The 14269-nt window shown below is 42.1% G+C and overlaps 1 protein-coding gene across 29 annotated transcripts in view; it reads right to left on the bottom strand.

Moving 5' to 3' along the window:
- Rbfox1 (RNA binding protein, fox-1 homolog (C. elegans) 1) overlaps window positions 1–14269 on the bottom strand; it is a 1527688-nt gene that overhangs the window by 911592 nt on the left and 601827 nt on the right. For all 29 annotated transcript variants that reach the window (NM_021477.5, NM_001359725.1, NM_001359724.1 and 26 more), the window contains one exon: window positions 13023–13070. Coding sequence is in view for 21 of the 29 variants with exons in the window: in XM_006522173.4 (XP_006522236.1) it covers window positions 13023–13070 (48 nt within the window). In the remaining 8 variants the exon portion in view is untranslated. The remainder of the gene's footprint in view (window positions 1–13022; window positions 13071–14269) is intronic.

Here is a 14269-nt window from a genome sequence, read left to right as displayed (position 1 = left end):
TTGCACACACTCGTGTCCTTGGATGAGTGGGTTCTTTGCACTTAGGTGGTTCACTGTTTCTACATTTCCAGTTTTTGGGTGATCAGCGCAAGTTGAAACTATCCAATCCATCTGTACCCAGAACAGACAAACAAAGCTACCTCCCGAAAGAGAAGGGACCACTGAAGATGTTTGCCCACAGATAGAGAAGCATCTTTATACCCATAACTTCCATCTCAACCCCAGAGGGACATGTGTCGAATATCAAAGAAGCATTTTCTTCTACTTGGAGAAACTACTATAGAGATCCACAACTGGTCAAAATACAGCGAGTGACTGTGGGGTGCCCAACCCCAGTTGGTTCATTTCCAACACAGCCTATACCTAAGACTCAGGAAAATCTCAGAGGGCACGGAGATATTTTAAGATCCAGAGGACCTAGGAGTCTATTGCTACACAGTGCCCTCCGAACATAACAGGGAGGCTTCAGCCATGAAATCTCAACACTATGGTTGTATAAAGAAGAACTGCACAATAGTAACACCAGGTGACACGCCAACATGGAAATTTCCAAAGTCCACCCCTAGATGAAGAATTTTAGGCAGTCAATGGCTTCTGAAAGACACAAAAGCAGTTTACTTCAGGAACAAGCTCCCAATGCTAAGTGGTTAGTCATACACACATGCACATGTGAACAACACCAACTGGGCTCAGTAGGGTCTATGTATGTATATCTGTACATGTGTATAAATATGTATATCTGTATATATACCTGCACACACATATATACACATATATATGTGTGTATGTATATATGTATACTTCTATATGTATATATACACATAGTATATGTATATGCATACCTATATATGTGTGCATATATGTATGTATATGTGTATATATACTTACATATACATATATATATAAAGAGGTCATGCATTCTAGATCAAATAGGAAGAACACTGAAGGAACTGGATGTCAGAGAAAGAATATGGAGGCTAGAAATGATAAAATGACTCTGCACTTGTGTGTGAAATTCTAAAACCATAAATTTAAGAAACTAAGACAAAAGAACAAACATTTTTTCAATGAATGTAACTAGAAAGCATGATCCTGGCATAACTATGAGGCTTGCACAGGTAAACTGAGTCGGAGCCCAGAAGAAAGCACGGACAGGTGTCCCTTCCATTGTCTCTTTCATGACAGGAACATGTGGATCTGCTCCCTGACATATAGTGACTTACCCTCAAGTCTCCTTGCCTTGTGCTCACTGCATTCCTCTCAATGGCCCTCCTTTCTGCTGTAATAAACTTTAGGACACTGTCTGGTAATATCAAACTGCACGTCTTCCACAAATAGATTCTCAGATTAAATGAATTGAAAACAGCACTATTCCTCACTTATTAAATCCTCACTTACTCTTCTGTCTGCTGGAAGCTCGGTTCTCTGTTCAGAAAGATTAGTGCGCATGGGAGCAGTGCTGGAGACAGAATAGCGACATGCAGAGAGCTGTTCATTCTGAGGAAAGGGAAATGGGGATGCTTTGAAATGGAGATTATATTCTCGCTGTATGATTCAGCTGTGCTCCACAACACACCCTGTGGCGCCTCCCAAATCACTTTCATTTTAGAGGGGAAGACTTAGGTTTCATTTGGGAGCACCCCTATAAGCCACTGGGCCACCCGGTTTCAGCTGGCCTCCTGGATGAGCTACACAGCAAGCCCCAACAACTATTAATGGGCAGTGATTACCGTCCAGAGCTCAGATGTGAAAGTGAAAGCTGTCTTCAATCAGTTGGAACCTATACTCTGAAATACAATGTGCTTAAAAGATTCCTCCCATCCATTCTGTGCATCTTGGGCCTTAGATGTGGTCTATATTAGAATTACATCATTAAGGGAAAAGCTAGTCTAGGATCTTTCCTCAAAAGATAAGAAACTCATTTGTTATCAGAAAAACCTCTAGGGATCTTTTTGTTTTATTGCTGTGCTACTTTTTAAAAACTTGTCTTAATTGGCAGAAAAGAAAGAAAAACATAGATTGACATACCATTTATTATATGCCTATGACTTCTCATTATTATAAAACCACTTGTCATAAACAAGATAAAGAAGGAAGGGTTAATTGCAGTGAATGATATCTGAGGGTTCAGTCCATCAGTGTAGCTATGCACTTCACAGCAAGCTGGGAAGCATGGAAAGAGAATGTTAGTATATATTTGGCTTCCTCTTTTCTCCCTATTTATCCTACCTTGGTGTTTAGCCACTGTATAATAATTTTTATATAGACTATATAGTGAACATATACAGCATAAAAGAAAATATGTCAGTAAAGAGACTTTCATTTCTTCTTCCTGCCTTTCCCGGGAGAAATGCATGGCTGGTATCATACATGTCTTGCACCAACCTAGAGCTGATGGTCTGTGTGGTCACGTGATGCTCAACCTGTCAAGGATCATGTGACAATTCTTCCCTAACATTATAAAAATTATTTTATAATTATAAAATTAGTCTCCCCACTAGAGACTGGGGAGATGGTTCAGTTGGTAAAGTTCTTGTCACACAAACATGAGAATCTCCAGCACCCATGTAAAATGCCAGTTGTTGCAGTCTGTACCTGTGAGCTCCTCATTGGAGATGTGGAGACGGGAGGGTCCCTGGGGATTGCTTGACAGCCAGTCTAGTCAAAGTAGTGAGATCCTAGCTACATGAGATACCCTAGATCCAAAACAATCTGAAGAAAGATAGAGGAAGAACTTGAGTGTCAGCCTCTGGCCTCTGCACACACATGCACACACACTTGCACACCTACACAGAGAAGTACACACCATTTAATGGGCAAAAGTCATTGGTAGACAAATCTTTGCTAGTTCTTGTTCGATGTCGCTTTGTATTAGTCACATTTAATGTCACAAGATAAATAGGTCACTCCCTTTTATGTGAAGAAAATAAAGTAACGATTCCCATTGCCTGTCTGGCCATGGATTGAGCCATCTAGTGCTAGAGTGCTCCAAACTTTTCCTAATCAAAGCCCGACTTTTAATGAGCCTTGATCTTTGATTGAAAGGTTAGGCTGTATAATGAACTTCTGGGTCAATACACTGCTTGAGGCCTAATTTTTATTTAATTCCAGTTCCCTGATGTTTGTGGTATGGAGTTCTTAATTTATGTTGGATCTTTAAAATTTTCTCTTTTTGGTCTTTGATGTCAATTGCCTTTTGGGGGCAATACGTCCATTTTGAACTTAAGGGTAATAAAATCAAATTTCTAGTTTCCATAGAAACCTATCATTTTCTGTCTACATCTTTTAAAGTGTCCACATTGCTATTGGCCTATTGGCCCCTTATGAAAGAAGGACTTTTAAGTAAAGTAAAGTGTGCTATGTGTCCTAAATTTGGGGAATGCCTGGATGTGCAATGGACTAGCTGCTGTCTGGTCAAGCAAGGTTTGATGCAGAAGGTAACTTGGCTACCTGTGTTACTCGGTAGTCAAAGTCACCTTATGCCTTATGGTGTGACTTTGTTATTTGTCCTTGTGTTTTTCTGCATGCCAGACATACATGTATGTGGTGTGTAAAAAAAAAATGAGCTGATATCTAGATAGAGTCCAGGTCTCTTCATTCATAGGGCATCCATCCCCAGCAGGCCCTTCCTACCCTGTACATGCCTCCCTGAAATGCTACTACAACCTTCTGAAATATAACTCATGATGGAGAGCTTAGTTTGGACCAGGACACATGACCTGACCCAAATGGGGTAGGCATTATTCCTATATTGCAGAACCATCTTGGAATTTATAGGGAATTTATATGAGGTGGTATGTGATCCTTTAAATCATGGCAGGCCTCTGTCCAAGGACCTAGTGACTAGAACACCCTCCTCCTTACGCAGGTGTCCTCCACACCCTTTGTAATATGGGCAAGTTGACATAGAAGCATGTGTGAAACATTTGTATGTAGTATGTACATGTAAATGCATACACTGTGCATATGTGTATGTGTCCCCAGCAGTGCATACACATGTGTACATATGGTGTATACCTGTGTGATATGTGGACATGAGTGTACAAGTGGTTCATACATTTGCTGTGAGTACATGTATGTCCATGCTACTAGAGCACGTGTACTTGTGTGAGGTGTACATACACATATTGTACATGCATGTGAGTGTGTTTGTACTAAGTCCGTGATTGATCTTCTAAGCTGTTTTGTTCCTCTAGAGAATGTATAAGTTCCTCAGAGATGCTACAACAAATTGCCATAGTCACAGCCCAGGGAATTTCCTTAAGATTCTGGAACCTGAGGGCCTAAAACCAGGGCACCAGGAGAGCTGATCTTCCTTTGCGTCCTCCTGGCTTCTGCAAATGGCCTTCTATCATGGGCTCTTTGGGTTGAATCCTTGCTGCTCTGGCCACTGCCTCCATCTCTATTCCTGCTTCCCTCTGCTTTATGTATTCGGTGTCTCTGAACCACACCCTGCCAGATCCATGGCCATCTGCAGTCCATGAAGCTATTTTGTACCTGTGTGAGATACTGTCAGAAAGAAAACTAGATGTCTTCATTTCCTTCCTCTCTGCCTTCCTCTTTCCTTCCTTCTCTTTATTTCTTCCTCTTCTAGAGCATACTCTCCCCTCAAGAAAACAATCCTTCATTTAAAATGAAATAAATAATCTCAAATATTCTTCTCAAACACCTACACACACACACACACACGCGCGCGCGCACACACACACACACACACATACACACACACACACACACACACCACATGAACCAACAAGAAGTTAAGTATGACTGTTTGCTGGTAAGCCATGCCCTTGAGAGGCTGAAGCAGGAGGACTGTAAATTCATGGGTAGTCTGTACTCCATAGCATAACATATTACAAGAAGAAAAATAATCAAAGATGGGGGAGGGGAGAGGGAAACAGACAGACAGACAGACAGAGACAAAGAGGGAGAGAAGGAGACGAAGAGAGGGGGAGATAGACAGACAGACAAAGACTGAGACAAATACACACACAGAGAGAGAGAGAGAGAGAGAGAGAGAGAGAGAGAGAGAGAGATAGACAGACAGACAGACAGTCAGACAGAGAGGGACAGAGAGAGAGAGAGTCATATGATGGATGAAATTTATTATCTTGCTTACAAAATTACTTCACAATGCATACAAATATCAATACAATATGCTGATGCCTGAAGTGTACAAAGATTTTTATTTGGCAACTATACATCAAGAAATCTGGAAAGATGATAAAAACAAGTGCATACCAATAGAGTAAGCCTGGCAAGTTGATGTTTATGACTATCCATAAGAACTTCGGAGGTATGTGCCGCACATGTACTTGTGCACAGATGCAGCATCCCGGTGGCACACCTCCCCCAGCTTTCTGCCAAGTTCTGCTGATGTTGCCTGAGGTCCCATCAAAACTCATTTCAGCAACCTAGTTGCTGAGATGGATGGCATCATCTCAGAGGTTTCTGACCTTCATCAACAGGAAAAAAAAATTCAGCTGAACTCTGCAAAAGCGCCAGGACAACATAAATCACACTTGGACAGTCCGTGCTTTCTATCTAACATGTGACGACACCCAGTCATACAGTGAGACTGGGATAATAAAATGTACCAACAAAACAGAAAGAAAAATTAATTAGCGCTCACTCTGCTCATCATGTAAAAAGCAACTCACCTTTTTTTTTTCCTATTAAGAAGAGATGGCAGAACTGTCCTAAAAAAATAGCATGCACTTAATTAAGCATCTTTTAAATACATTTTAATTCAGAGTTTAGAGAAAGAAAGCATCACTAAAAATTATACAAAGGAATAATCTCACTTCTCTTAAGCAAAATAAATGAAAGATGAAAGCAATCGCTGTAATTAATGGTATTAGAAGGCAAGCGACTGAGCCCCAGTTAATATGTAACTGTGGAAAGAAGACAAACCATGCTTTTAAAATTAAGAGATCAAAACACAGCTCTGTTTATCTGAGGCTGAAATCAGATTGCTCATCACCAAAGTGGAATCAATAGAACAGGCTTCTCCAGAGTCTACGCCAGGATACCTGATAGAAGGCTTTTATTTGTGAGATCTTTAAGCCATGCATTATCCATGAAAACCTCAGTGCTTTGATTGGGCACAAGTCTGTAGTATGGTGAGAAAAAGTAGACATGCTCAAAAGGGTGGATGTATGAAGAGTCTTCCACTCTACCTTGGGTGAAAAGTTCAGGGCCTTTGGATTTGTTTCAGTCATAGTTTGACATGTTTGGTGATAGGAAGAATCTATACCTAGCACAAGTAGCACTTCTATCATCCCCTTTATTCTCTGTAGGCATCTCTAATCAAATGTACGCTCATTCATGTTTAAAAATATACATAATACATATATTGTTACTCCAATTCCTTTATCCTCTGGAGATATCATTAATCAATTATACATCATTAGTTCTGGCAAAGAATGAATCCATATGGAACACATAAACTACTGCCCCTACACCTTTACCCTCTGCAGGCATCCTTAATCAATCACCCAGAAGACCTACTTCTCACTTTCAGTCTGCTGTTATCAGCAGGGCCATTCTGGCAAGTCCATAACCAATCAGAATCGAAGCCTCTGAGATCTATGGTTAGCAACCCTCTCCACACAGCCTTATCCAAACCAGAAACATGTACAAGATGTCTGACTTCTCAGTAACAGGGGACTTGAGATATTGTGGAAACTTTGATATTTACTTTGCTGTTTATTAACAGGTCCCACATGTAACTGCTCTGGTCTCATGACAGGGGTAACACACTGAGTCAATGTTAAAATGCAGGAAAAAGCAGGGACAGTAAGCTGGACAGTGGTGCATACTTGCAATCCCAGGTACTCTGAAGCCTGAAAGAGTAGGAGCTTGAGTCCCAGGCAAGACTGGGTTACAAGAACAAGTTTTAGACCAGATCTGACTGTCAGAATCCCTGTCTCAAAAATCCAACAAAGCCTAATCAACTATTAAGGCAATTTGAACTCTGGGAACACAACCCAACCAAAAGAACAAGAACCTCAAGTATGTCAGCTCACCAAGCCCTTGGGGACCACAGAAGTGGCTCATCTCCATGTTGCTTGATCTTGTGGGCACTTGAAGAATTAAACAGCCAGGAAGCTGCCGGGCTTTGGTGTTCAAACCTTGGCATTTGAGAACCTGAGATAAGCTAATAGCCATTCTGCTAGACGACAACTGTGTGGACTGGCTCCTCACAACCAACACACACACCCACTGCACACTATGGGGTACATTTGGGCTAGAAGTATTGCAGAGGGTGCCCAGTGATCCCTCATCATCTGACACTTGGGTTTTTGGCCCATTAGAGACTAATGGAACTTGACACCACAACCCACTGTAAAAGCCCCATCAGTTTCACAAATTTTCCTAAAATACATGAAACAGAGATGCCCCCTAACATCTCATTTTCAATGTTAAGACAACCCACCCAAAAGACATCCTGCGTGAAGATGCTCTAATCTACAAGACTAATTCCCAGCCAGACTGGAATGGCAAACTCTGGCAGTGACCATCCATCCCAAAGAGCCTGAAGTGCCTATGGATTAAAGACTGAGACTATACCTTGGTGTGAGTAAATGAGAGGAAGCCAGGCAAAGGAAGGCGTCATAGAGTGTCGTTTTGCATTAGTCCCAGCTATTTCTGTTCCGTTGAGAGCCTCTGTGAAGGACCCCGTGTGTGGAAGCTATTCATACGCTAGGAGGAGTGAAATTTTGAGTGGTATGCGCTGATTTTGTTTGACTTACTTCCCCCACAGGATTGTATGATAGGAAATACAGCCCAGTGGTGTGCAGTCAATGGCACATTCCCTGTGCTGAAACCCATCTCTCCCCTTACCACCTGAGGGATCTGAGAAATGTTTACTAACCCCATTCCATGGTTTGTTTCATTCAGGAAAATAATTATCGGGCCACAAGGCTCTTGACAAATGTTTGATGAAAGATTAAAATTGAAGCACTGAAAACTGCCTATGACATTCTCTAAGTGTCAACTAGATGGTGATGTCAATATCAGTTTTTTTCCTCTTAAGGAAAATAATTTACAAGACTGGCGATGAGGATCAGCTGGTAGATATGTATATAGATATGCCTAGAAAACTTGAAGTTCTGTGCTAGAAATCCAGTATGATGGCACACACCTGTAATTCCAGCAGTGAAGGGATTGAGACAGGTGGGTCAGGAGTTCAGGACTGTATCTGGCTCCATTGTGAGTTCCAGAGCAGTCTGGGTTCCATGAGATGCTGTAGCTGCTGTATCAATGATTATTTATAAATGAGGCTGTATCCATTTGGAATAAGCTATGGATGACAGCAATGGTAGCTGAGGACAAGTCACAGCCTTGGAGGACCAACCTGGGATGCAAAATGTGAATGATCAGACAATCCAGGGGACACAAAGGATACATAGATGGCAAGATCATGACTGAGCTGACAAAGTCCTGAGCAAGTAGAAACAGCAAATGGACAGACATCATATGGCCATGTAAATATGCTTATTTCTCTGATCCCTTTGTAAGACTTTATGAGATTCCATGTAACATGGATTTGTATTCCATGCAATGGTTTGTGGTACTTTTGTGCTTATTGGACTTCCTTAGGCTGGCCTGACCCATTTTCCATCTCATCTTCAAGCTCAAGCCCCATTTTCTGTTGTATCCTGAGCCCCAGTTTTAGGACCACCATTTGTTTGTTATGATGTTTGCCACAGATGTCTACCTTCGTATCCATTCTAGGATCCCACCTGTTATGTGGCTTTCTGTGGAAAAATGTGGACAAACATCTACTCAACCTAGATAGAACACAATAACTGACCAAATAAATAGTTTGACTGAAATATAACAAGAAGAAGGAAAGGGCTTGTCAGGCTTACTCATAGAGAATTAGTGAGGAGTTACTTATAGGGGTATAGATGACTCAGAGACCACTGCATCAGCAAAAAGATCCTCCCAGCCTGGGTCAAGACTCAAGACACCTTAACCTTTGGGGCTTTGATCTATTTCCACTACAGGATAGAAATGGGCCCTCTTGTATCCATACCTGCTGATACAGTTCTTCAATACTACCTGTCTCTCTTGCAGTGCAAGTGCTGGCCAAAGATATATTCTGAATGCATAACACTAAGCAAAATAGGTCACTGTCTCTAACCATCACATCTTCAAGCCCACACAAAGGAAACTTGAGCTATAACTTTCAGAATCACCCAAACCCGTCTGGACAATTTTCTGGCAGATCTGGAGCTGTCTAGCTCTTCCAGGCCAGGTACAGAGTGGGAAGTTGAACCCCTGCCTGTGTTTACAGCTTTTGACAAATGGGCTCTTGTCTTCTCCTGACAGACTCTCCTTGACTGATGTGCAAGCCTCTATGCTCATCACCAGAATCACCGTCCTCATCATAGTTTGAAATTCAGATGGATTTTACACCACAAATAAAAACGAATTCAAATGTGTCAGTTCCCGGAGTATGAACACAGGTGCTGTAATGCCATGCTTGTGCAGCTGTACACAGGCAGGCATGGAGGCAGGGTGATAGGCTACCTCCCATCAGCTTTGCTGAATCCACATTAGTCTTATGACTGGGGAGGCATCACCTACAGTCCAGTAGCAAGTACCAGAGTACCACACTCAATATGCCTGTAATATGTTCCAGTGGCATCTTCCAGGAGATCAAAGGAGATGTAAGGACCCTTTTATGATGTGGGTATAGACTCAGGAGCTCTGCTAGTTCATCTAATCACAAGTCTCAAGAACAAAATAAGATCATATCTTGGTATCCACCAAGAAATTTCCCATAAACAACAAGGTAAAGTTTCCCACTTGACAATGAGCTTTCTGTTGTCCCAAAAAGAAACCAGACAGCCAAGATACAGGCAAACAGGAGAGACAATGAATGTCTTCTTTATCTGCTGAGTCTTCTTTGGGAGCCACTAAGTCTCTGGGATGCTCAAAGTTGAGAACCAACTCCTAAAAGTTTTCCTCTGACCTTATAAGTGTACTTTGACACACACACACACACACAATATATATATACATATATATACACACATATATATAGTATATCTATGATCTCTATATATAACATCTATATATTATATACATGTATATAATAGATAAAATAAAATGCAAAAATAAAAGCATCTCCCAGGGAGTTTTGACTGAGTAGGGACTGTCATGGTTCTTCCAATCATCCCAGGATGCAAGAGGGCAAGGCCTCATTTCCAAATAAACATCACTATCTATGTGACTCATCTGGTAGGGTGCTTGCTTGGCATGCACAAAGCCCTGAGCTGGATCCATGGTGTCACGTTATTAGGCTATAGTGACATAAGTCTATAATTCAAGCGCTCCAGAGGTAGAGGCCACAGAAAATGAAGTTCAAGGTCATCTCCAGCTACAGAACAAGTATGAGGCCAGCTTGGTCTACATAAGGCACTATCGAGAAGAGGGTGCACAAGGAAGAGGGCAGCAGGAACAGAACTGTACTGAAGTGTTGATAGTTCAAAAAAAAAAACATTCTACCAGTAAGAAATGCAGCTAGGTATACAGGCAAAGGTGCAGATGGAGGGGCAGAGCCTGCAGGAAGACAGAAGCAAAGGAAGGTCTAAAAACAAAAACCAAAAATGACAAAGTTGAAAAAAATCAAAGTTCCATTTGGATGCTGCAAGCTCTTGCAGTGGTGGGGTGGGGGCGGGGCTGGAAGGGCACTGTCCTGTTTTCTCCACTAACAGGAGCTTTGCTTTAGAGAAAAGCTTGCCAAGCCTCCATCAAAAGCCCTCAGTTGTAAAAATCCACACTGGGCCAAGGGACCGCTGCTTCTGAGGCAGGTTTATGTATTATTGTGGCACCTCTGTCATCTCTTGTCATTTAGTTCCACTTTATTAAATTACCAATCTTTTCTGAAGCATTTAGGTTACAGAGAGAGGTACATAGGGGTACATGCACACCCCAGAAGAAGGTCCATCTCTTCAAATGTATAAACCCTGGTAACAAGTTATACTTCATAGTAGCAGAAAGGCTGTGATGCATTCTTCGACACAAATGATAGCCACTTCGGGGGCTACAGTAGCCATCTCCCTGTGTGGTCGCAGGCTGTGTCAGGCAGTGTCTACAGGGCATGAGCTTTTCTGATGAGGCCGGAGGTGCTTCCCTTTGGGATGCTTAGAATTTGATTAAGAGTCTCCCACGGAGGTAAAGAACTCTAGAAGCTACGGCATCCTTAGCCAAGGAAATGGAGCCTGAGCAGGCTTCTGTTTGCGCACGTCAGGAAGACACATCACTTCTGCTGCAGCTCTTGGGTTCACTTGCCGATCAGTCAGCTCAGTCTCAGGGAACAGTGAGAAACCGTTTAGAAATGCTTTATCTAACATTTCCAGCGTAAGCCAAGCCTATGCCAAGAGAGAAGATTGGGTGTGGCATGCGCACATGGGAATGTATGCCTGTGTGTGTGCGCCTGTATACATTCATGGGCATGTGTGCACAAATGTGTGTATGTGTGTGAACACGCATGTGCATGCGTTTTCCTTTCTCCAGGAGAATTGAAACTATGTAGAGAATAGCCCTGTATAACTTCATCCCTCAGTACACATCACAGATAAGCCGTAGAGCCAGGTGTTGGGAATGGATAGACAGACCACAGACAGAGAGTGCAGGTGGAACAGAGCCAGGGTGGCTTAGAAATCTCAGAACATATTCCAGCCCATTTATCTTGTTAATGAGAGAGCTGAAGTTATTTCTTCAGCACCTACTACCCTGGGAGCTTTCAAACTCTATCAGGAATTCATTTCTTAAAATTTACACCAATCATAAATATACTTGTGGACATCATAAACTTTTCAAGGAAAAGAAGAGCATCTGATTTTGGCAGCCAGCTTTCTGAGCACAGTGATACGGGATCAACGGCTGGAAAAGGATAAACTGGTAGGGAAAGTCTATGAGAGTATGTGGTGTCACGTAAGTGGCAAGTTCTTGTGTCCCAGCCATAGATATCCACATATGTGCTCAACAGAAGGCTCTATTACAGCACGTGTGATCCTTCACCATTTGCATGGAAGCAGAAATCAGCTAAAGCAAAGCTGTAGTATAAACATGAAGTGCTGTGATGAACACGCCCTAAAACTGTACAGGCAATGGCTTCATATTTACAAACAAATCCTTTTCTGTGGATTCATCGAACACATTAATCAGCAGATGCCCTGGCCATCATGAAATTATTGCTCAAAAAATTAATGACCACATGGGGCCACAGTGGTTCCATTGCAAAGAGAGACACTGTCCTAAACCCATAGATGGTGTCAGGAGTATCCCTGAGGTTCGTGCCCCATGTTCTTGCTTCTGTACCTCCTCTGTGTTCCATTGTGCTTTGCCATAGAAAATTCTTTGAACTTTTGCTAATAAGGAGAGACTGAGAACAATGATCTGACAGTTGCTTCTCCTGACGGGTCCAAAGCTAACGAACAAATGGGTGGAAAACCCATATATCTGCTAGGTAACTTTCCACTGGTCTTCCATCTCAAATAGGAAGTTGCTGCTTATGTGGATAGGTCCTGAAGGAAATTCATGTAAGGTCTCTTTCAAGTAAATACACATGGATCAGATACACATAGCTATACCTGCAGACTCTAGACATCATCTATTCTATAATTCATGTAATGTTATATGATGGTATGTATGATATATAACATATGGTACATCAAACATTAACCACATTCACTTAAATTGTGATATGAAACATCAATAAGCTTTTTTTTTCTGAAAAGAAGGATAGTAGAATAAAACCACAGGTACACTTTCTTGTAGAATCTAATCACATTGCACATACACTCCTCTCTGCAGCTATTAGAAACAACACAGACTGGAGAGGAATAAAATGATGGATAGTTTAAGTCGTCGGTCTGCAGCTGTCAATGCACAAGTCACCTGCAGAGTGTGGTCTGGTGAGCTATACCTGAAACTCCCAGGCTGCCATTACAACATGCTTACTGGGTTTGAAACCAGAAAGACAAAATATATCGACTTACCTTTCTGTCCTCTGTCTGCGCGCAGTTATTGGAGTCGCCTTTGATATCCTGGAGGAGGAGAAAGAACAGGAGTCAGCCTTGTACTTGGAGGACCTTCTGTGGTGCTGCTGAGGTGCCCTTTATATTAATAATGGATGACACTCCCAGCAGCTCTTAGCAGCTCTTTCTCGAGTCATTGCCCTTTATGGTGGGTTTGGAGGTGGACATGGTGCTGTTTGCATTAGAGGCATATGAGTGTTGTAAGGAAGCTTTCTTACAGACAGATGAGGGGTGAACCAGAGTGCTATGGGTCAGAGATCAGTAAAGAGAAACTGAGCACCAGTAAAATTATCTCTCCCTTCCCCTAGTGACTTTATTTGTATGAAAAGGAACTGTTAAAGTAGACTTAATGGACGCTTCTACACTTGTCACATGCAAATATAGCTGGCTTCAACTTAAGCCATCACCACGTAGTCATTGGTTTTGCTCATTCAGCCATCTTCCTATTCATCTCTCTGTCCAGCATCTATACGCTCATCCTCCCAACCATCAATGCATCCATCTACTCATCCAACAACCACCCGTTTACCAGTCCATCAGTCTGCCTATATCCACCCATCCCTCGATCTATCTGCCCACTTATCCACCTCTTCTTTTATCCATCCATCTAACTATCAATCGATCTACTTCCCAACTATACTTATATCCATTTACCCATGCACCCATTTATCTATCAGTATGCCTGCCTGGCCATCTACTCATCAATGTACCTATCTATTCATCTATGCATCCACATACATTCATACATACATATGTTCATCCATCTACCCATTCATCTATCAGTCCATCCATTTGTTCATCTATCCATTAGCCCTTCTACCTGTCCATCTAGCTGCATGTTTGCCTGCCCACCCACCCATCCATGTATGCACTCACCCACTCATTCATTTATCTGTCCATCCTTCACTCAGCTGTCACAAAGTCACTTATATTTAATGCCTTTCTACATTGTCTTAGTCAGGGTTTCTATTCCCGCACAAACATCATGACCAAGAAGCAAGTTGGGGAGGAAAGGGTTTAGTTGGCTTACACTTCCACATTGCTGTTCATCACCAAAGGAAGTCAGGACTGGAACTCAAGCTGGTCAGAAAGCAACAGCTGATGCAGAGGCCATGGAGGGATGTTTCTTCCCAGCTTGCTTCCCCTGGCTTGCTATGCTGTCTTATAGAACCCAAGACTACCAGCCCAGGGATGCCACCACCCACAAA

Source organism: Mus musculus, chromosome 16 (genome assembly GCF_000001635.26).
Source record: "Mus musculus strain C57BL/6J chromosome 16, GRCm38.p6 C57BL/6J".
Lineage (NCBI taxonomy): Eukaryota > Metazoa > Chordata > Mammalia > Rodentia > Muridae > Mus > Mus musculus.
The sequence above is the reverse complement of the archived record's forward strand: the minus strand, read 5'-3'. Positions and strand labels throughout refer to the sequence as shown.